The 24,293-nt window shown below is 35.5% G+C and overlaps 3 protein-coding genes across 5 annotated transcripts; 1 reads left to right on the top strand and 2 right to left on the bottom strand.

Annotated features, from left to right (window-relative positions):
• Positions 1-3,101: 3,101 nt before the first annotated feature.
• Positions 3,102-4,070, bottom strand: LOC113705731 (F-box/kelch-repeat protein At3g23880-like). The gene has a single exon (XM_027227649.1). It carries the CDS (start codon positions 4,068-4,070, stop codon positions 3,102-3,104), a length of 969 nt encoding a protein of 322 aa, XP_027083450.1.
• Positions 4,071-14,295: 10,225 nt separating this feature from the next.
• Positions 14,296-19,111, top strand: LOC113707287 (urea-proton symporter DUR3). Of its 2 annotated transcripts, XM_072062976.1 has the most exons (10): positions 14,296-14,663; positions 15,495-15,602; positions 15,676-15,771; positions 15,873-15,955; positions 16,065-16,285; positions 16,397-16,659; positions 16,766-17,004; positions 17,113-17,762; positions 18,589-18,642; positions 18,737-18,920. In XM_072062976.1, exons 1-10 carry the CDS (start codon positions 14,475-14,477, stop codon positions 18,739-18,741), a joined length of 1,908 nt encoding a protein of 635 aa, XP_071919077.1. In that variant the 5' UTR covers positions 14,296-14,474; the 3' UTR covers positions 18,742-18,920. The 2 variants fall into 2 exon arrangements, with proteins under 2 accessions (XP_071919077.1, XP_027085341.1); XM_027229540.2 differs by having other exon boundaries at positions 14,306-14,663; positions 18,589-19,111.
• A 2,271-nt stretch (positions 19,112-21,382) lies between these two features.
• On the bottom strand, positions 21,383-23,599 carry LOC113707288 (uncharacterized). 2 transcript variants are annotated; one of them, XM_072062977.1, is made up of 2 exons: positions 23,033-23,181; positions 21,383-22,704 (listed from the first exon to the last, which is right to left on the bottom strand). In XM_072062977.1, exon 2 carries the CDS (start codon positions 22,701-22,703, stop codon positions 21,984-21,986), a length of 720 nt encoding a protein of 239 aa, XP_071919078.1. In that variant the 5' UTR covers position 22,704; positions 23,033-23,181; the 3' UTR covers positions 21,383-21,983. The 2 variants fall into 2 exon arrangements, with proteins under 2 accessions (XP_071919078.1, XP_027085344.2); XM_027229543.2 differs by lacking the exon at positions 23,033-23,181 and adding an exon at positions 23,290-23,599 and having other exon boundaries at positions 21,437-22,704.
• Between the last annotated feature and the right edge of the window lie 694 nt (positions 23,600-24,293).

Genomic DNA, 24,293 nt, shown 5'->3' with positions numbered 1-24,293 from the left:
TTAATAGCAAAACAATGCTAGAAGGCTCATGCTCTGTTTGAATCCGTTAATTTTTTAAATATTATAAAAATTTTTTAAAAATAATTTAAAAGATATTTTAAAAAATAGTTTAAAATTTTTTAAATATTTAAAAAATAATCCAAAATATATTTTAAAAACTCTATTACTCTTAAATATTCTAAAATCTTTTTTAAAAATATCCCAAAATATACTCTAAAAACTATACTACTGTAAAATTTTTCAAAAATACTCCCAAATATAGCTAATCCAAATGGAGCCTCAGTTTTTTTGTTTTTGTTTTTTATATCTTTGCAAGGATTATAAGAAAGGGCGGGCCTAATGCTTTGTAATGATATATTCAAGATTCGCATCAATACTAAGGCCAATTTTGGCACGTAAGTGTTTAAACATAATAAAATTTTCATTAGCATAATTCTTTGTTTGATGTGTATTCTTTTAACAGTGCATGAATATATTGTGTTATCTTAAATCTTTTAGGAGAATTTCAGTTCCTATTACTTTTTTTCCAACCCTGAAATTCCTGCAACTTTACAAGTCTTTGGCTCTACAGTCAAGAAAAAAATTTCGTTCAAGCAAAGCCCAGAGATTGGGAACATCATTTTCAAAACAAGAAAAGAACAATTTTACTTGAAAGCCACGGGAATGACAAATCAACCAATCAACACCGTTGAGGAGATTCTTTTGATACCAATGAACCGTAGGCTCATCTCTATAGTTTGACTTGCAAACTTGCAATTACAGAATATACCGTCATGACCAAGTGGGCTTCAGTGTGTAGCCCAAGGGTCTCTCCTTCCTTCCTCTATAGTCTCAAGCAAAGCTGTCACGTTGATATGAAAGAGGAAGTTTATCACTAACTGAACAACTTTCTAATGGCCTCTTCTTCCACAATTTGTCCACCTTTTCAATTTTCAGCAAAGTATTATAGCACCCTTCCAATGGTGGAAGCAGCTGTGTGAGGGATAGAAGTTTCTGTGGAGGGAAACCAATGCTGAATCAAGGTGTTGACTATTCTGTGGTTCTTGGATTTGGAGCATTCTTTGCTGTTTTCACCTCTTTCTTGGTATCTCAAGTCTATGTTATTGAAGTTTTTCTGCCTAGTGAAGTTCGAACTGGTTTTTGTCTAGATAGGATCATGGTTCAAAGTCGCGGTCGTGGCTTGAATTATTCTACATAGGTCTCGATATATTGGCCCCGACGTATCGGTCACGATCTCAATGAGACACAAATTTTGAAGCATTTAATATTCTAAAAATTGTGAATAATATAAAAAGATATGTTAAATAAAAATAATTAAAAAATTAGCAAAAGAAAATCTGTAAAATTAGCAAAAAAAAATCTTGGCGAGTTGACTTGGGATGACTCGGAGTAACTCGATCATTTCAACCCTTTATGGTGACTTCTTAACTGAGTTCTCGGCGAGTCAAATATCTCGAAATTTTCTCGTTTCGATGTCATATCGGAGGGGTCCGTTCCAGTGACGACTCAACTGAGTCGTCTTGGACTCGGCCGAGTCTTTGAACCATGGATAGGATGCGTTCACTTGACCGAAAGCTGTTGATAAATTTTTCTCAGCATAACTGCATCTCGATGTTCATCTAGTATTAGATATTTTTTTGAATTCTTCTTGATATATGAATTCTTAGATAGACAGTGCATGTTCGTCATGATTGAAGCATATGAATGGAGAGTAAACTTGAAATTAGGACCAAAACTGAGTAATTGCTTCACCCAAGATACTTGGTAATTTGATGCATTCAACGCTCAGTACGTTGGATATCTGTTAAATTCTTCTAGTGTTCTGCTTTCATGTTTGTCAGAGTGGCATTTCCTCCTGCCTCTCCTTTTGGCTTTACCTGTGGTTTCTGAGTAGTGGCCTTTTTTTTTTGGAAAAATGTGTATCCAAATAGAGAAAAAAACCAATTGGTGATGACTTGTTATGGTAGGAAAAGAACGTGATTACCAAACTAAAATTCCACGGAGATTTACAATTGCAAAGGTGAGTTCTAGCTGCAGATTTACAATTTCTGGCACACTGCTAGTGATGCCAAGAACAAGCATAGCTTTTCTCTCTAAATGAATGGAGACACTTTGTTTAGTCCATTTAGTACAGATATCCAACGTTCAGTGGAAAGTGACCTTGGCTGAAACCAGAGTCTGCATACAGATAAGCATACGTACCCTTAATTTGTACATTTCCTTGGAGCTATACCGAAGAATATCAAGACTATTACATTTCTCTGCAATTAACTCCAACATGTTTTTTCTCCCTCAAAAATAAAATAAAATTCAGACAAGCCAAGCTCCTTTTATGGTTTTATGACAATGTTTTCAGACTTGAATGTGAAGTGGCAAGCTCTGTCCAGGAATCTCTGGCAAGTGGAATCAGGAAGTTTTATGACAATGTTTTCAGACTTGAAATAATGAGGTTGATTTAAACATCCATGCCTCAGAAGTTTAGAATGGAACATGTTCTTCGTCAAGAAACTCAAAAAAATTAGCAAACATAGACAACCTAATAAAGTAAGCCAACTCACATTTTATCTGCAGTGAACGACTGCTTTACAGAAGGGGGAAAGAAAAAGGCAAACATGATTGTTTTCGCTTAGTGACCCGGCATCTCGAGGCTCTGAACCATTCATATTTCCAATTATTCATGGGAAGAATTTCCTTTACCAAACTAGACAGAGCAAGACAACACCACAAATCAACACAAGGGAAAAATAGTTTTCTTTCCAATATCGATCAGATCTTGGATGCTCTTTTATCCTACTAGTCATTAAATACTTGGAAGGAAAATAAATTATTCAGCAAACTTGGCTGCAAAAAACTAGAAAAGAGATTTAAGTAACAAATAAACGCAACATAATTCATTAATCAGAGCAAAAAGCCCTAGCAGGCCTACATCAACTTGTGATTTGGCAAGAGTTCCACATCCACATGATCATGAGCAGATGCTATTAGCAAGATAATGAACGCTCTCTAGATTAAGGTTATTTTATCTTACTGTATCACAGTTAAATTTTCAACTTCATGTATTATTCTACCATGATCCTGATAATAGCACTAACAAGAAAATCTCAAATATTTGGTTTAGCCAGGGTCTCCACAAATGAAACTGCAGAAGATTTAGTACCTCTAAGAAACCTCAGAACTTTTGCAGTTTTATAAGCAAAACTATACCGTGCTATAAAACGCCTGTCTACCTCAATAATGATATCACCGTTTTTCAAGAACCCTAGTGGCACCAAAGCATCATGAAGTACAAATCCTTCAATATTATACAACCACATCCAAGATTCCTCGACACGATAATCTTTCATTACCCAAATCTCAAACATTCTACCATCCTTAAAAGTTGCACAAAGGTTTCCCTTAAAATTTCCAATTCTGAAGTTTGTTGTTTCCTGCTTATCAGGTCCCTTGAACTCCTCCAGCTTTCCTTCATCCAAATTGTACAAAATCACCTTTTTCCTGATACCCCAACATGCTGGCCAATGAAGATTTCCATTCACAAGAACCCCAATACTTTCACGATACACATAATCTTTATTATGCTGAATACTTTTCCAGACATATTGCCCAAGTTTGTCATTCATAACACCAATTCTGACAAAATATTTACATCCTAATACAATTACATAACCACCTGCAGCAGTGGACGAATTGGGGCCAAACCCGCAAAATGGATAATCAATTTGGAAATTATTCTTTACCGTTTTAAACAATCCCGTGCATGGATTCCACAATGCCATGTTGTAATCTTCATATCGAAGGCATATTAGGCCATTGTACGAACCAATTAGCCGAATATATTTAGTGTGCATTCCACCAGGTTTAGGAACCTTCTTCCATGCTTTTTCGACGTCTTCGTTGCTCAAACATGCATTGTAATTTAAAACTGCAGTTGGAGAGGTTATGAGGATTGAGAATGGACTTGAGATTATGTTGGAGATTATTGAATACCAATATTTGCAGACGCGCTGGCATGTGTAGAGGTCCTTGGGTGGAAGCCTTGACAATATATTCTCCAATATATACTGATCCATTATTCAGGAGCGTTAGTTTCAAGAATATGAAGGACGCAAATATGGTGGAAGAGGATGAAATCAAACTCGAATATCAAATATCATGATCTCTCAAGACTGTCAAAATGGGGGATGAAATAGAAACAGATATGTAACAAGTTGAGAATTCTAGTTTAAATCAAACTCGAATACCAAATAGCTTCAGCTCTCAAAACTCTCAAATAGAGAATATTGAAACACGGAAGATATATCGGAAGAGGATAAAACTAAAATCAAAATCGAAGTCTAAATCGAGCTTCTTGAGCTCTCAAAAAATATTGGAGTAAAAAATCCTACATAGAATTTGTAAACAAAGATAAATAATGGACATACGATTCTAAATTAACATAACTGGCAGTAAGATAGGAATTCCTTCCCTAATTGATTTGTGATTGTGGGCTCCTTTTATCATGGACAGGAGATGAAAATATGAGCGCAAAATTCGCTCCACATTTACTAATGGTTTGTTTACTTTAGTCAGGTTTTACTCGGTATCCCTGTTTTAGACGGATTCATCAGTTGACATACCAAAGAAGGGTTAACTGGACTAAACCCCCTATAATTAGGGATACGTTGCACTTTGTCGCCCTGAGATTATTTTAGCTTAATTTTGCCGCAATACTAATTGCCGGTTATCAACGGTTCACTTTTCCATTTGAAATATGATAAAAAGTTTGAATTAACTTTTGGGATAATTTCAGAAACCTCCCTTGAGGTTTCTAACAATTTCCATTAGCTCCCCCCAATTTTAGAAAATTACACTAACTTCCCTTAGTTCAATAAAATGACTACAATAACCTCTACTTAATAGATAATTTACCACATATGTGGAATACAAAAATCAAATCAAAAGTAAAAGAAAAATATAAAAATCTGCAAAAACTCGTCATCAGTTCCAATTCTACTTTAATTAACAGCAGTTTCTTTTCTCTTTCCCTTCATTTTTTTCTACCTCTTATGATTCTCTCCTTCCTATTTATGGCTGCACAGTCTCTTCCACCCATCAATTACACCATCATGCAAACTTACCAAAAGTGTTTATTCTTGTCTATTTCTCTCTTTTCGTGGTACTTAACTATCAGCCCCCTTGTTTATTTCTTCTTGTATTACAATTTGCATATATTAAAGAATTAAAATTTTCAAAATTACAAATTGATGGAGCAAATGAAAATTTAATGGTTAAATTAGATGGAGATGATGAAAATGGTTGTGATAGAGAGGGAAAAAATGAAATTAATGGGCTATGATTGGAAGAGAAAAAGGGATGACTCTGGATTATGCTATTATGTCTATTACGCATTAGAATCTAATATTTTTATTTAGTTTCATTTTTGTTTGATTTACAAGTGTTAGTGGTGATTTGTCATAAAAATTAGTTTCTCCGTTTCTAATGCCGTTAGAGTATGGGGTTGCTCTTGGCATAGACATCAATAGTGGTTGGACTGGTCTTCTGTTCAAGGAAGGTGATATGAGATAGGTGTTGAGTTAATAATTTGAGGTGTGAGATTAGTCAATAGACAAAATATGGTGTTATTTTGAGGCGGGAAGCTTTTGAGAGTATTTTAGTTGGTGGTGGTGATTATGGTCTATTTGTAAAGTGATTCAGGTAGAATTTGGAATTTTGATGATGCCGAAATTGCTAGAATTTGGGGGTTAAGTTGAAGTGCGATTTTGGTAAAATTTGGGATTTTAGTGATACCAAAATTGATAGAATTTGGGAATTAAATTGGAGTTTGCTTGAACAGTTGATGAGATTTTGGGTTTACAATTATCGTGGAAGCACAGTAAACTTGGATAAAAGTGTTTGTTACTTTTTTTTTAGTTAAATTGATCACTAAACCTTTTTTTCACTTTCTTTTGATGTTATGATATTGCATAAGGGTATTTTAGGATACTTAAGTATAATTCTAGCCTAATGGGTCTATAATGTTACTTAAATAGTAAAAGCAAGGGAGATCAGTATAATTTTCTAAAATTGGAGGGAGCTCAGTGAAATTGTTAGAAATCTCAAGGGAGATTTCTAAAATTATCCCTTAACTTTTTATGTATTGATGGTGTACTGATTTTTTTACATTAACAATTACGGATATATGATGCATATGCATGATTTAAATTTTAAATTTATATTTATATTATATGGCATGATCTAAATTTGCTAGTGTAAAAAGAATTGTACACTAACAATGTATAAAAAATTTATCCATAAAATTTTAGATGCCTTTAATAGTTAGTGCATGGACATATTAGCGTTATTTCTTTCTTCCCCCCTTTATTCTTTAGTGAAAATATTGGATCACAAGAAGAATAAGGATGGGCAAATTTGGCTGCTTAACCACCTGCAAGGCTGCAAATCTGCAAACATATAATTATTGCATTGTCTATCATGTTGGTAGTTTTTTTTTCCATGTACAGTTTTCACTGATCCCGTGCACATATTCCACGAGAGTAAGTTGAAAAATTTATCCTGAAGACGTATTAGGCCATAATACGAACCCATATGAGCAATTGCCAAAATTTGAAGGATTTGGACGGGTTCTTTTTTAGGGTGAAGTTCAAGGAAATTAGGACTTAGGTTCAATTTGGAAATTGTTGAAAACCAGTACCTGTAGATGGCACTTCCACCTAAATAGAGCCTCGAAAGAATATTCTCCAATATATCTAGATATCTGGTAAGTGCTAACGGAAAATCTATGAGAAGAGGATCAAATCAAATCTTAACCAATTTATGTTAAGCTCTCTAAAATATATAAGTATTAAGATAATATTGAAGGAAATAAAAATTAATTTTACGCAAAGCAGTTCAAAACTCTAAAATTAGGCAGAAGATTGGGTTAGATGATAGGTAAGAGGGATTATAAATAGGAAGTCCTAAGATCAATAACTCCCCCTTACCAAAAAAAAAAAAAAAATCCCCTAAAATTAGTCAAAAACTATAAACTTGGTGAAGTGGCAACAGCCTCTTGGGATGTTGTTCATCACCGGTATATGTAAGTGGGAGGTTTCAAATGTACCTTTGCCACTTAATCATGGTTGTCACTTTCAAGTGACTTCCTCCAACGAGATTACTATTTTCAAGTGGCTTCCTCTGACGGAGTTCTCCATCAGTTAGGCTCCCCCTTTGCTTAAATGAGGCTTAAATAGGTTATACTAATGCTATCGTTGCGACCAAAAAAAAAAAAAAACTTGCTGAAGTTCCTTGATTTTTATTTTTGCGACGGTTGGGCTAATAGTTTAATAACGGGAATATTCTTACCTAAATTCACACGATACAGTTTATCCATGACAGTGAATTGTTAACATGAAAGCCTAGAGAGCAAAGAAAGCAACAATTAACAAATGGTTAATTTTATATACACCAGTAATATATATACAAGAGAGTATGAATGCACACCATGTATATAATAATTAAAGTTTAAATTATTACTCATTAATGTATACATTGTTAGTGTGCACATGAGTAATCTATTAACACATAAAAAGTGAGTTTTTTTTTCTAATAGGTGCGGAGTGGAATTTAAGCAATGGAGAAGGAACAGGAGGAATAAAACCTAGAACTTAAAGGTAGTTTTAACTTTAACCACTAGATCAATAGTAATATATTTTTTTTTTTTTTTTACTTTCCCACCTCTCCCCTCGCCCTTCTCACTCCTAGGATGCAAAGAATTTTATGCGATTCCTTGGCCGTGAAAATATGCATATCATAGGATAACTAGGAATTCAAACAGTTGTAAAATGAAATAGTGAAAACGCATAGAAAAAACTGTATCTCTGGTAGAAAATCATAGAATCGTGAGGAAATAGACTAAATCGGTTTCTACTTTTCTTTGATTAATTATGCGGATGCAGAACATAAGAATAAAGTTAAAATAGATCTAATTAACCTTACCTTGGTTCTTTGGGGAGAGTGTCCCATTGCCATTGACATATGATCTAGGAAAACGGTATAATGTTACTGCCAATACTGACCTTGCCAAGATATGGATGTTATTGACTTGGTTCAACACTTTAAGATAATTTGCTAGATGAACTAAGTTTACTTACCTCCTTGCTCCAAACGTAATTGGGTTTACTTTGATTATGTTAGTCTCAGAGAATGGTAGCAGATATAGGCCAGTTGCCTCTGATCATTAGAAGTCAGAACAAACAATTAGAAGAAAGGATAATTAATAAGTACATTGCAAATTGTACCTTCCACAACCACCACCACTCATCCCCCAAAACTAGCCACCACCTCCCACTCGACCTGGCCCTCTTCCCACCACTCCCTCCTCCTTCCCCATCCCCTCCTCTTTTTTTTTTTTTTCCGGCAACGATAGATGTTATATAACCTACTCTATCCTAGTCTAAGGAAAGGGGCAGGAGGATGGTCAACTAAGACCAACCACATATTGTGGCCAAATTGTAGGAGGCAGGGGTTGATCCTCTGACCTCCAGCATCACCATTATGGTGATGACCACTGGACCAAATGGCCAGTGACCTCTTTTTTCCTCTTCTCACTTCTTCCACCTTGTCACCACCGTCCCTCCTCTCTCTACCCTTCTCCTCCCTCTCTCCCTCTCCTTCGTCCCCACTGCCTCTCACACCGTGCACCACCGATGTTATGACTTATTGGGTATATGTCCAATAATTGTTCAATGGCCACTATAAAACCTCTCCATAAGGTGGTGAACAACGCAAGGAAAGTATCAATTTGCTATTTAATGTATATAATGCAACATATCTTTGGACGTAAAATTAGAAAGAGGTATAAGTAACAAATAAACCCAACATAGTTCATTAATCAACTTGTGATTTAGCAAGACTTCCACATCCACATAACCATGAGCAGATGCTATTAGCAAGAGAATGAATGCTGTCTAGGTTAAAGTTATTTTATCTTACAGTATCACAATTAAATTCAACTTCCTGTATTATTCTACCATGATCCTGATAATAGCACTACAGGAAAATCTCAAATATTTGGTTTAGCCAAGGTCTCCACAAATGAAACTGCAGAAGATTTAGTACCACCAAGAAACGTCAGAACTTTTGCAGTTTTATAACCAAGATGTTATAAAACGTCTATTTACCTCAATAATGATATCACCATTCTTCAAGAACCCTAGTGGCACCAAAATATCATGAAGTACAAATCCTTCAATGTTAAACAACCACATCCAAAATTCCTCAACACCATAATCTTTTATTACCCAAATCTCAAACCTTCTACCAATTGAAGAAAGGTTTCCCTTAAAATTTCCAATCCCGTGCTATGTTGAAATTGTTCTTTACCGTTTCGAACAATCCCGTTTTGAAGGAACGTTCTTCCATGCTTTTTGGACATCTTTGTAGTCAAACATGCATTGTAATCCAAAACTGCAGTTGGAGAGGTTACAAGGATTGAGAATGGACTTGAGATTGTGTTGGAGATTTTTGAATACCAATATTTGCAGACCCGCTGGCATGTGTAGAGGTCCTTGAGTGGAAGCCTTGAGAGTATATTCTCCAATAGATACTGATGCATTATTCAGGAGCATTAGTTTCAAGAATGTGAAAGATGGAAATATAGTGGAAAGGGATGAAATCAAACTCGAATATCAAATATCTTTAGCTCTGAAAACTATCAAGGATGAAATAAAAACGGATATGTAACAAGTTGATAACCCCAGCTTGGCACGTATACAAGAACCCCGGATTCCTATCAAGAGTCTTGTTTGGTGCAGGGCTATGTGAGTGGGCTCCCTTTTCTTGAATCTGTGGCACCAAGCCAGATAAAGAGCCCAACGTGGATGCCCAAGTAAAAAATTAGCCCATGATTGGCCTGAGTTGTCAAGTTGCGTCATTGCAAGAAAAAATTAGCTATTGTGAGTAACTAATTTGGTCACAAAAGCTATTGATCTGTTCTCATCTAATTTTGGAAACTTGATTTTAACTTTTAATTTTGGAAAAGCTATTTTATTGTGTTCTCAACTGATTTTAAAAAATTGATTTTAGATTGTTTAGGCCCAAAAATGCTAATAATCAGAAGTAGGTTTTGAGGTGCTTTTGGATTTTGATTTGGGCTTACTTTTTCATATAGACAAAATTACCCTTCAAATTTTAACATAATTATTAAATCATCTAAAGATTAGATAACTTTTTATGGCCTCTCTATTTTCTTCATTTTCTCATTTCACTTCTAGATTCATCTATGTATCCCATGTTTTTCTCATCCATCAATTCATAGGCTTCATAAGCAAAGTAATTAAGTACATCAAAAATTATTTAATTAGTACAAAAATTTATTTATGTAGCATTTAAGGGTAATATGGTCATCTTCTTGTTAAAATCATCCTTTTAACTTTTTTTCAAGAATATCTGTGCATTTATTAAAATAGCTTTTTAAATAGTAAAAGAGAACACATTCTGTAAATTAACTTTTACAAAATCAGAATCAATTGAGAACATGCTCATAATATCATTATCCATCACAAATAGATTTACGACTTCAATAGAGGAGAAGCAAAAGAAAAGCTTTATTTAAAATTCTTGTAGAATCAAGAATAAAGTCTTCATTCACCCCATGGGTGGAAATATGAATCTAAATTTGCTAAATGACTCGTGTTATAATCTTTTACATTCTTTGCCTTCTCGTTCATCACCTCGTGACTTGTAAATAAGGATTACCGTCCACGTAATTAAAAGACCAATTGTAAATCACAAATGAATTTTAAACTATTATTTATGCCTTAAAGACTAAGCCATACTTTTTGGTTAGCACCACCAGTATGATATTAGTTTTTGCAATTCACAACAATCTAACAACTTAGTCTTGGCTGCAATGTAATATAATCGCAGTCTAAAAAATTAGCACATGAAAGAATTTGCTACAACATATGTCGCAGTTTCTTTTATTTTATTACACAAATAAAACAGCTTGATTTATATTGCTAGCTACAAACTACATGTATTTTTCTTTTGTACATTTGGTTCCAACTAGAGCTCGAACCATCAGGGTATGTCTTTCTTGTGACAATAAGGATGAGGTTCTTTCTGATTTGAGACAAGCACTTGAAACCTTGCTACGAGAACAGCAAGGGCAGAAATTTAAACCTTATTAAGTACGATGATGAGTCATGAATGTGTTAGAGATGACCGGCTGCGATCAAGCGAATCTGGAGAACTCTACATGACTAATTCCACTTTATACCTCTTGAACTTGTATCTTATTCTCACTTTGTACCCTAAATTTTAATTTTGGCCATATTATGCCCTAACTCTCGAATTCGTCCTATTTGAATCTAATCACTAACATTGCAAGCATGCACGAATATGCAAGTTATAATTAAAAAATTAGAAAGTGCAGATGACAAACTTTCCCTCATTTTAATAATTCCCTAATGTAGATGCCTTGATTCTCAAATTTCACATTCCTTTTTTCCAAACTTTCTCAAATATCTTCCACAACTTGCAAAGACTTATTAAGTATGGGTAAGTAAAATATGCATTGTAATTGCAGCAAATAAGACCCATATAGCTTGAATAAAAAGAACGTTCAACATTTTAGAATAGGATTAATTACAATTTACCCCCTTGAACTTGATCCTTTAATAACACTTTGCCTCCCTAAACTTTAAATATATACACTTTATCCTCTTTGTTGACTAGTCAAATGTTAATAATAAATTCTCCATCCAAAATTTTAACAAAGCGACATTAATGACTTTACATAATAGTTCTAAACTAATGTTATGCTTTTAATTAGAATATAAAACATCTTATATGAAAAAACACAAAGCCACATGATTTAAAAAATGATTAAATCTTTCCTATACTGACAATGTATACACTATCATCGTTGGATTCATAACATATGTGCAAAAATTGAATTTCAAATTCAAATTTTGCATGGTTGTCATTCATCCAATACTGATAGTATATACACTGTCAGTGTAGGAAAAACTAATCTTTAAAAAATTTTTTAAAAAAAAAGATGGTATAATACCAAAGAATTGAAAAATTGTATTGTGGAGAAAAGAAGAATTTAAAATTTTCTAAAACATCTGCACAAGTTTTCCATTGCTAATCTTTCTTTGTTTAAATTACAAGTGGATTAGTTTCGATGCTTTTCATTTACCTTGCAACCTTTACAAAATTTTCATGAGTCAATAAAATGCTATTTGGTGATTTTATACTGCATTCATAACTTGCTTTATATTTTGTTTGAATTCTACATTTAAAAAAAGCTAAAATTTTTCTAAATACATTTTTCAATACATTTTTATTTTTAATCATTTTTATCACATATAAAACACATTTAAAAGTGCTACAATAAAAGAATATAAGCAAATATATTTCATTCCGAATGCACCAATTGATTTTATTTCACTTAAAATAAGTATTGGTATTAGCATTGAGATAATACATTAAGTTCCTTAGACATTTTTATTGTGAATTATCTAATTTATGTTAGTACTAAAAGATCGAAATGCATAGTGCAATTGTGTTTAGATGCATTTAGCAATTATTTAAAAAAATATGTATTTATTATGTTATAATTATTATGTGTGTTTAATAATTAGGCAGGGATATTTTGGTCATGAAAAACACAATTTCATCCTAACCCCGTCAAAAAGTTGACTACAAGGGGTAAAGTGTATATATTTGGAGTTTAGAGGGAGTAAAGTGTTACAAAGGCCCAATTTCAGGGAAGCAAAGTGTAATTAACCCTTTATAATATTTTAAACACCAAAACAACGAATTATGGGTGTCTCAATTTGCTTAGACAGATCATTTCCATAATAAAGTCACCAATTTTAAGAAAGTTAAAACCGTTTTTAACCCAAAAAGTAGGCTTTTTAGTGATTTAATGCCCTTAGAATATTTGTAAATTCATAAACAAACAAATAAATATGCTTGCGCAGGAGACAAAATGAATGAACTTAAACATAGAAGGGCAACCTTACAACACAAAATCACAGCTGGCCATTTAAGTCATTTCCATTACTGACAAAGCGATCAAGGAGTACCTAACTATGTTTGAAAAGCCAAGATCATTAGCAATTTGAGAAAATGTACACCTTAAATAACTAGATGTACAAATTTACATAAACTTACATACATGTAGATTTTGGAATTACCTAGGTCCCAATTCAATTATTGAACCACACATGGCATTGACTTGGACATGCTACAGTCCAAACATTACGCCAATCACTTTGTAAATTACTGTTTTGTTTTTGGTAGAAGTAGGAGTGTTGATTATTTACAAGCATAGTTGAGTCTTTACGAATAACCCCTACAATATATGCAAAAGCTAGTAATTTAATCCAACAAGTGGTAAATTACAATGGTTGAGTTTAGCTGATAATCATGAGGTTTCTCATCTGATCCTCGAGTCGTTATCTTTTTTCCTATCCTCTTGTAAGATTTAGAGTCTGCCGTTAGATTCAAAAAAAAAAAAAAATTAAAAGACATCAAATTTGACACTCAAGCTTGATAAGAAATCTGCACAACTGTTTCAACTAACAATAAGACTGTTAAAACCTGACCTGATTTCCCTCGGAATAGGTCTTGCATTATGCTATCAAAGAAAAATATGAGGAGGCATTTCACACTTGGCATTCAGCGGATCTGTAGCCAAAACATGGTAAATTACTCTTTTCAACACCAATGATTTGCGTGATTCTTTGACCAAGCTAGGCAATGACATGACACGATGTACTTGTTTGCGTGAAAAACACAAAAAGGCCTAGCCAGCATATTTGATAATTGTACTTGTTTGGACTTATTAACGCAGCAAAACAATGCGAGAAGGCTCAGTTTTTGTTTGTTTATCTTTGCAAGGATTATAAGAAAGGGCCTAATGCTTTTTAATGATATTTTCAAGATTCACAGCGTCAATATTAAGGCCTATTTTGGTGCTTAAAAGTGTTTAAACATAATAAATTTTCATTACCACAATTCTTGTTTGATGTGTATTCTTTTAACAGTCCATGATTATATTGTGTTATCTCAAATCTTTTAGGAGAATTTCAGTTCCTATGATTCCTATTTTCCAATCCTGAAATTCCCGCTATTTAACAAATCTTTGGCTTTAACATTGAAGAAATATTTTTTTGTTCAAGCAAGCCCAAAGAGAGGGAACATCATTTTCAAACCAAGAAAAGAACAATTTTACTTGAAAGTCATGGGACTGACAAATCAACCAATCACTATCATTGAGGAGATTCTTTTGATACCAAGAAAAGAACTGTAGGCTCATCTCTATAGTTTGACTTGCAAACTTGCAATTATAGAATATACCGTCATGGCCAAGTGGGCTTCAGTGCGTATCCCAAGAGTCTCCTTGTTTCCTCTATATTCTCAAGCAAAGCTGCCATGTTGATATGAAAGAGGAAGTTTATCACTAACTGAACAACTTTCTAATGGCCTCTTCTCCCACAATTTGTCCACCTTTTCAATTTTCAGCAAAGTATTATCACCCTTCCAATGATGGAAGCAGCTGTTTGAGGGATAGCAGTTTCTTTGGAGGGAAACCAGTGCTGAATCAAGGTGTTGGCTATTCTGTGATTCTTGGATTTGGAGCATTCTTTGCTGTTTTCACCTCTTCCTTGGTATCCCCTTCTCAAGTCTATGTTAATGAAGTTTTTTCTGCCTAGTGAAGTTTTGAACTGGTTTTTGTCTAGATAGGATGTGTTCACTTGCCCGAATCCTGTTGACAAATTTTTCTCAGCATAACTGCATCTCGATGTTCATCTAGTATTAGATACTTCTTGATATATGAATTCTTAGATGGACAGTGCATATTCGTCATGATTGAAGCATATGAATGGAGAGTAAACTTGAAATTAGGACCAAAACTGAGTAATTGCTTCACCCAAGATACTTGGTAATTTGATGCATTAAACTCTCAGCATGTTGGATATCTGTTCAATTCTTTTTTGTCTCAAAGTGTTCTGCTTTCATGTTTGTCAAGAGTGGCATTTCCTCCTTCCTCTCCTTTTGGCTTTCCCCGCGGTTTCTGAGTAGTGGCTTTATTTGGAAAAATGTGTATCCAAATAGAGAATAAAACCAATTGGTGATGACTTGTTATGGTAGGAAAAGAATGTGATTACCAAATTAAAATTCCACAGAGATTTACAATTACAAAGGTGAGTTCTAGCAGCAGATTAAAGAAACAGACCTGTCACCAAAAAACCCTTCTGTTCGTTCTTCTTCACTAGATGTAAGTCTTTTCAATGACAATTAAAATCTATTAATTCAGGAAAACAGTAGTGTTTCCTTGTGCATCAGAAAGTCGTGCTCAAGACCTTTCACAATTTAAAACTGCAACAGGCGTTTTCCGTGCAAAAAAGGTCTCAAAATTTCAGTCCTTACATGAGTACTAAGACTGTTGTAGCGTTTTCTATTTTGAATTTGTGTTCCATGATTTGATGTAAAATCAGGTATGGTTAGAAAAGCGGTATGTTGGATCCCGCCACACATCAGAATGGTTCAATACGGCAGGCAGAAATGTTAAGACAGGACTTATTGCTAGCGTTATTGTATCTCAGGTAACATGAAGAAATTGTTTCAGCTCTGGCTTTGTTCTAAAAATTAAGTTCAAATATGGTATAATTCTTGCAGTGGACATGGGCTGCAACAATTTTACAAAGTTCAAATGTTGCCTGGGAATATGGAATCAGCGGCCCCTTCTGGTATGCAAGTGGTGCTACAATACAAGTATGTATGAGATCAACATCTCTTAATTACTCTGAAAATAACTTTTGGGGCATTCCTGATGAAAGAAGACAGAACATTACTAGTTTTGTGCTCATGAACAGGTACTCTTGTTCGGTGTAATAGCAATAGAGATCAAAAGGAAAGCTCCTCACGCACACACAGTTTGCGAAATTGTGAAGGCTAGGTCTGTGTCCATTTGGAATATCTTAGCAGCCTATCTAAATCTTACGGATCCTCATTTTGGTTGCAACAGTTTTTCTCCTGACAGAATAAACTCTCTTCTGCTTCACCAGATGGGGAACTGCTGCTCATCTTGTCTTTCTTACTTTCTGCTTTCTGACAAACATAATTGTTACCGCCATGCTTCTACTTGGTGGTTCTGCAGTCGTGAATGCTCTCACAGGGGTTGATATATATGCAGCAAGCTTTCTGATACCTCTTGGTGTAATCATCTACACTCTAGCAGGAGGCCTGAAAGCCACTTTCTTGGCTAGCTATATACATTCTGTAATAGGTGTGAGACTACAGCTAGATACATCACTTTATTATTTTTAGACTAGAGATAAAACTTTGTAAACCTGCAATTCTTTATCTCAACACCTTTCATCTTCTTTTCATTTTTCAGTTCATGTGGTATTAGTCGTCTTTGTGTACCTAGTGTACGTTGCAAGCAGCGAGCTTGGTAGCCCAAGCACCGTATACAAACGTTTATTGGAGGTTGCCAGCAAATCAAGAAGTTGTCAAGAACCACTTTCTCATGTTGGGCAATCTTGCGGTCCTGTAAGTGGAAATTTCAAGGGTTCTTATGTTACAATGCTGAGTTCTGGTGGTCTAGTTTTTGGGATTATCAACATTGTTGGAAATTTTGGAACAGTTTTTGTTGACAATGTAAGTTCTTCATCACTTGTTCTCTATGTACCTAAACTATTTTTGTTCATCACTTGTCAAGGATCACTTATTCTCTATGCACCTAAATCTGTCATCGGAACTACAGGGATACTGGGTAAGCGCTATTGCAGCGAGACCGTCATCCACTCACAAGGGGTACTTGTTGGGTGGATTGGTTTGGTTTGCTGTACCATTCTCTTTGGCAACATCACTGGGTATAGGAGCATTAGCACTAGACCTCCCAATAACAGCAAGTGAGGCAAGCCATGGACTTGTACCTCCTGCAACAGCTATTGCTTTAATGGGAAAAGGGGGATCCATTCTCCTACTTACGATGCTTTTTATGTAAGTTTTCAACTAGAGGAATAATTTCAGTCAAAATGTGATTTTCATCGAAGGCCATTTAGAGAAGTCCTCCTTGTTTATTTAACCACTGAAACTTTCAATCATCAGGGCTGTAACATCTGCTGGTTCATCTGAGCTCATTGCTGTCTCGTCGCTATGTACTTATGATATCTATCGTACTTACATAAATCCAGACGCAAGTGGTAGACAAATCCTAAAAGTCTCCAGATGTGTGGTCCTTGCTTTTGGATGTTTTATGGGCATCTTAGCAGTCATCTTAAACAAAGCTGGAGTTTCCCTTGGATGGATGTACCTAGCAATGGGAGTTTTTATTGGCTCAGCAGTTATTCCTATAGCTTTTATGCTGCTATGGCGTAAAGCGAATTCATTCGGTGCCATTCTTGGAACAGTTACTGGTTGTATTCTGGGAATAATCACTTGGTTATCAGTAACAAAAGTTGAATATGGGAGGGTAAATCTAGATACAACAGGACGGAATGCACCTATGCTAGCTGGAAACCTTGTTTCTATCCTGACTGGTGGAGCTGTTCATGCTTTCTGTAGTTTCTTGTGGCCTCAAGATTATGACTGGGACACTACCAAGAAGATAACGATGGTTGAAAAGGAAAAAAGTGACTTACCAATTGATGAGTATAAAGAAGAAAAGTTGATCAGGGCAAAAGCATGGATAATTAAATGGGGAGTTGGTTTTACCGTTGTAATTGTACTACTGTGGCCTCTGCTAACGCTTCCTGCTGGTAAGCCTACAATTTTTTTTTTTTTATCATATTCTCATATTTTAGATCGTAGGAACCAAAATTTTCATTCTCCTAAAGATGCAGAAACATGTAGTAGTAATCCATAATCCACACATCATAAAGTACTTAATAAATAAGAAACATTAACTACTGCACTGCATACTCACAAAGCCTTCAAAGTTGCAAAAGAACCATAATGAGCCAAACAGTATATTAAGCATAGACTTTGTGATGAAATTATCCAAGACACTGAATTCATATACCCATTATTTCATTGGTAATGCATTATTTCCGTATGGCCGACTAGATTTTAGCATGTGTTTCCGGAGATACAAATGTTCCGCATTACAGGAAGATAGAATTTCTACAGTTGCCAGTATCTTACTTCTAATTGTCTAGAATCTCATTATGTTACAGTGTTTTATGAAGTTACACTTCATTGTATCCGATAGAAACAGGTGCTAGTTGAAAAACAAATAGTAAAAACTAAGATGCATCTTCTTCTTTGTTTGGGAGCCTATAGGGGTAGAGATCAACTTTAGATCCTAAATTTTGACAGAAAGCAGGCAAATAAGCTAAATCTTTTTCACATTCAGTGAGCCAACCACCATGTTCATTTTATTGGATATTTTTCATTAGGCCACTCGACTGAGACAGGGAAGATAGAACGCACAGCCCATCAATTTCCTCGAACTAGAAGTTCAGGATATAGGATGAAACCATGTTGACTAGCTGACTTTCATTTTTATTTCAAGTTAACTAGGTGATGGTCACTAATTATAACTTCCATTTTTGAAGTTCAAACAATGTCTCCCTAATGTTGCAGGGCAATTCAACAGAGGATACTTCACATTCTGGGCTGTCGTAGCTATTGCATGGGGTACAATTGCTTCAGCTGTAATTATTGTTTTACCACTAACAGAAAGCTGGAAAACCATCCAAAGTGTACTTCTTGGTATGTTTACAAATGACAGGCTAATGGAAAAGATTGAAGAATTGGACTTTAAACTGCAAACTGTATTATCAGCACTGCCTGAAGCAGAGAGAATTTACTTACTCGAGAAAGAGAAGGCAAAGAAGAAAGAAGCATCAGAAATAGAAGCTCAAATCATTCCTTCATAAACAAGTACATCCCTGTTTAGAAGTAGCTCACCAAAACAGAGTTGTGAAAGCTGTTGATAACAAAAACGAAGTCAGCAATGTATATCCTGGACTGGGTTTTCTCCAGAGCTATTATCTGCGAAAATCCTCATATTTAATATTGTGCAGCATATATAGATCTTCTCACCCTGAAAATTGGATGCTGTAAGTCATATTTACGTAAAAAGCTGTTATACTTTTGAACATCAGCCTTTTGTGTAGTTTTTTTTTATACACTGTGACTGTGAGAGAAGCTCTTCTCCAAGCATCAACAAAAATTTCAATGGTTGACGAATTAGAGATACCAGGTTTCTGGAACATTGCAGAGGAGGATGATGATACTTCCTAAGAAGTAGGCAAGAGAATTATGCTGAACACTAATTTATCTGGGTTTCTGGCACACTGCTAGTGATGCCAAGAACAAGCATATCTTCTCTCTAAATGAATGAAGACACTTTGTTTAGTCCACGGGTAGAACCATTTATGTACTCTTAGATCCAACTTTAAGTGGAAAGAGACCTTAGCTGAAACCAGAGTAAGGTCTGCATAAAGATAAGTATACGTACCCTTAATATGTACATTTCCTTGGAGCTATACTAAAGACTATCAAGACGATTACATTTCTCTGCAATTAACTCCAACATGTTTTTCTTTCTCAATCCTTGTCCCCCTCCAAATGTTGTCAATCTTGTAGCACAAATTTTACCTTTCTAATAAAGAAAAAAGACTACCATTCTCCCCTGAATGAAGTTCCACAGGGAGCCTGATGTATTAAAATAAGGTCAAATTATCCAATTGGCCCTTGAACTCTTTGTCGAGGTAAAAATAAGCCCCTCATCTATTTTTTGCTGACTTTAAGCCCTCGAACTTGTAAAATTAGGCACCCGTGACCCTTTTAGCTAGTTTATCTGGTTTTGCAACCGGAAGGCCAATTCACACGAATGCCAGTGTGCTTCTTTAAAGAGCATTTTTGTCCGCATCTTCTAAGCAAAAGCCCATGAAGTAACAAATAGGCATTTTTTCTAAGCAAAAACCCATCGCGCCACCATTCTCTTTTCCCATGAAGTATACCCATCTCCTTCACATTCCCATTTTCTTATTACTATTGCTCCCTCCTCTGGTCCTCCTCCTCAACTCTTTCCCCTCTTCTTCTTATTCTTCTTCACCAAATGTCATCATCACCCAAATCCTCTCATAAAAATCATCGAAGCCACTTCCCTCTTCAGAAATCCCTTTTCCAGCTAAACGCTTCTTTCCCTCATTCAAGCCCTGTTCATACCACGTCTAATAAAACTGCTAATTCTTCTTACGGCAAGCCAATTTCTGCTAGTAATAATTTTGCTAGTGACTTCAATCATCCTTGTCCGCATTTATTGGAGCTCCGATCTAAACTTGGACCCAACCCCTTTCGGAACCTTCAAGACTGCCTTGAGGTCTGCCCCCCTGGCCAGGTCTCCGTTCGCCGGGAGCCCAGTCAAGAGGTTGTGCAATACAGCGCCTGTAAGGCCTCGTCCCCGAGATTGTTCGCATGCATCGCCTGCGCCGCCGTCTCCTTCCAGCTCCACACAACTTCCCACGCCGCGCAGGCGGACGACGATTCTGGCTGCTCTTCTCCTTCCTCCTTCCACGCCATCGCGGTGGATGTTGACCGCGTCGAGCTCTTCTGCTGCGTCTGCAAGGACCAGGTCTACGACAGCGGCTTATTCAGCTCCTCGTGGTCCTTTGAATAGAAGATGCAGACAAAAATGCCCTTTGAAGAAGCACACTGGCATTCATGTGAATTGGCATTCCGGTTCCAAAACCGGAGAAACTGGCTAAAAGGGTCACGGGTGCCCAATTTTACAAGTTCGAGGGCTTAAAGTCAGCAAAAAATAGATGAGGGGCTTATTTTTACCTAGACAAAGAGTTCAAGGGCCAATTGGTTAATTTGCCCTTAAAATAATGAGATTGATTTAGCCATCCATGCCTCACAAGTTTAGAATGAAACATGTTTTTCGTCAAGAACTCAAAAAAATTAGCAAACATGTGCCAATTACATAGACAACCTAATAAAGGAAGCCAACTCACATTTTATCTGCGGTGAACTACTGCCTTACAGAAGGGGGAAAGAAAAAAGGATACATGATTATTTTCACTTATTGACCCAGCAAATCAAGGCACTGAACCATTCATATTTCCAATTATTCATGGGAAGAATTTCTTTTATCAAACTAGAGCATCTTGAAATTAGCCAGAGCAAGACAACACCACAAATCAACACAAGGAAAAAATAGCTTTCTTTCCAATATCGATCAGATATTGGATACTCTTTTAACCTACTACTATTCCAGAATACTACATTAGCCACATATTGTGTCGCTGATGTGTATTACAGGTGCAACAGCATCTTGACAAGCTTGATATATTTCCAATGATGAGAACTTTATGCTGAAGGGCTAACAAACACTGCAACTTAGAGAGTCTAATTTTACTACACTGAATTAAATAAATGAACTTTTATGCATAATAGTAAAGCATTTACAGAAGGTAGACTGTAGAGAGTGAAAAATTGACTTAATACTCTTCTTCAGCAAAAACAGTTCACCCCAAAGTGGTGAAGGGTCTAATAACGACTAAAAGTATTTTATATCTATAACCTAGCGTCTACAAACTAAAATAGAAGAAGGCTCATTCAGATGTCTGTATCAGATGAACAAAATTAGAATTATCAGCATCCAAAAAACTTACAACTAACTGCTCAGGGCGAAATCTATACTGTTTTGGCCTTGTCTTGGGCATCCATGACCATTATGAAGCGCAACAAATCATCCCCATCATTCTTCCACTTCAAAACATCATAATCGGCTTCAGAGGACCAATATCAGTAAACCATCTCCATATAGCTTTTGTCTACGATATAGGGCTCAATCATTTATATCAATCCTTAGCCATAGCAAAATTTACCCAAAAGAAAGCAAGAGACAACTCGTTGTGCTCAAAGCATCGCTGAACAGATTCAGTTGATTTCATCAGTTGTCCTAAAAATCTTTCTCATGGTACATAAATTACTTGCCACAAACCCACCATATATGTGCATTGAAGTTAAAAATTCATCCATTTCTGGTAATACACACAAGTACTAGGAGAAATAACTCCATCAGGTGTACATTGGCTAATTCGTGGACACATACCACATGGAATCGAAGCCATTGCCCCAATCTTGAGACTCTCTCCAAGACCAGCTCCTTTTGCAATCCTGTAACATACAGTTCCAATAGGAATAGAGTGATATTCTCCCAAGCCAGTGCTTTTAACCTCTATGACCTCATTGTCCAATACCATAGAGTTCAAAACCTCCGCAATTTGTTGATTTGTGCAATCAAATGTGGTGACTTTGCTCTTCGTCAAAAAGTCATAAACTCCTTCAACAGTTGCAACCTTCTTAGAATTGATTATCTTCAAGCAGAGGCCTTTAAGAACACCAATGAGTTCTTTATCAAGATTTCCATCCACATACCATGCACCACCAGTAACTTCCTTTGACGGTTCAAACTCTGCTGCCATGTAATGCTTTCTCCCCTTGTTCTTGATGTTCACAATCTCTTTTATCAACTTCTTACTTAGAAGCGACTTCAGAGATTTATTGACAACAGTATCAGCAAGCTTCGTCTCAAATTTTATATCCCTAGTCCAAATTCCCATATCTTCTTTACTCTTTATCACATTGAAAACTGCACGATCAGCATCAACAAGAGACCCATTGGCAGAACTCGATTCTGGTCTTTTACGCTTGAGAGAGGAAGCATTCATTGAACGACTCATCCTATCAATTACACAACCCAATATTAAACAAGTTAGTAACAAACCAAATAAGCTCCTCTTGCATAGATAAAACTTTCAACCAAAATTTGTTGTTTTAATGACAGTCAATCAATCAAAACAGGTTTTTCTTATCTTTGATTTCAACTTTTTCTTCTTCTCACCAACAATTGACAATTCAGAGCATCACATATACAAACATGAATGCACAAGGACAATAAAACGTTGCGATGAAACACAGTTTAGTCCTGCCTTAGGACAAAACCATGTCTAATTTCAGGTTACTAGTACATACATTAGTGAAATTCATAGTAAAATTTCGTTTTCCAAACCTTTCGATCAAAACCCTGAACTTCTGATTTCTAATATTTGAACCAGAGGTTTTCTAATATTTGAGCCCAGAAGTTTTATCCTCCAAAGAAACAGCTAAGCAAAAAAGCCCATTTCACAACAACCGCCGACGAAGACAAAACCTTGCAGCAAATGCAGTAATCAAACAACTCCCCAAGCAGTTTTCTCCTTTTATACTAAACGGTTTCAGTAAAATGAAAAAAAAAAAAAAAAATATATATATATATATATATGTTACCTGAAAACAAATGAGCTCTGATGGAGATTCGGCTCGGGTGAATGATGTAATCGGGTCCTTTGGAAAGTAAAGTTACCCTCTCATTCTTCCTGCAACTCACCGGAGAGAGGGAGAAGAAGAGAGAAACGTAGAGAGGAAAAGAGTCGTGCGGTTGGATGACTACTGGCCGGAATAGTTACGGTCTCGGACTGTGGCGGCGCGTGGAATTGGGTAGAACGGTGGCTTCGGTGGATGTTTAGTAGGGATAGGCCTTTCTGGACTGAAAACGATGGAGAAGAAAACAGTTTCAAAAATTTCACTTTAGCCCTAAATCTTTTGTTCTATGTGCTCAACCCCCTGTAGAGTATTATATCACAATTTTCCCCACTAGACTTTACTTTTGAATGTTACATATTGGCCCATCAACTTTTTTTTTTTTTAAGAAATAATTACATAAACTGAGTTCTAAATAGGGTTTGACTAGTTTTAATATCATTAGGATTGAAACCTCAACTCTTACTCATGATATGGGCTTTATTTTGAATTTTTACGATAACAGAAAGATGATTATCATGTTAAATACTATTCCTTCCGTTCTGTTAAAAGCGTCATGCTTTCTATTTTAAAATATATCAAAATATTTGTCATCTTATCAAAGTCAAAATTACTTTCAATATCTTTTTTCCAACGTTATTTCCACCTTTTTCTATATTTCTTAATAATTCAAATTTAAAATTTAAATTTTTTAAAATAATTTTGAAAATAAATTCACTAACATCACCATCAAGCCACTATTATTAAAGAGTTGAAATTCCCGATCCCAAAATACCACAAACAATTTGGAACGAAAGAAGTATCATGTCCTCTTACTTGTAAATAACTTGCAAATAAACAACAAGAACTAACTAACCAGCATTGCGTACTAGTTCAACAATTTTTTAGAGCCTAAAGAGCTGATGAAAAAAATATGCAAGTCCAGCTTATTAAACCGGTTTCATAAACCAGACAGACAGTCCTTGGTGGGA

The sequence above is a fragment of the Coffea arabica genome, chromosome 8c (genome assembly GCF_036785885.1).
Source record: "Coffea arabica cultivar ET-39 chromosome 8c, Coffea Arabica ET-39 HiFi, whole genome shotgun sequence".
Lineage (NCBI taxonomy): Eukaryota > Viridiplantae > Streptophyta > Magnoliopsida > Gentianales > Rubiaceae > Coffea > Coffea arabica.
Note: the sequence above shows the minus strand (reverse complement) of the source record. Positions and strands in the feature narration are given on the sequence as shown.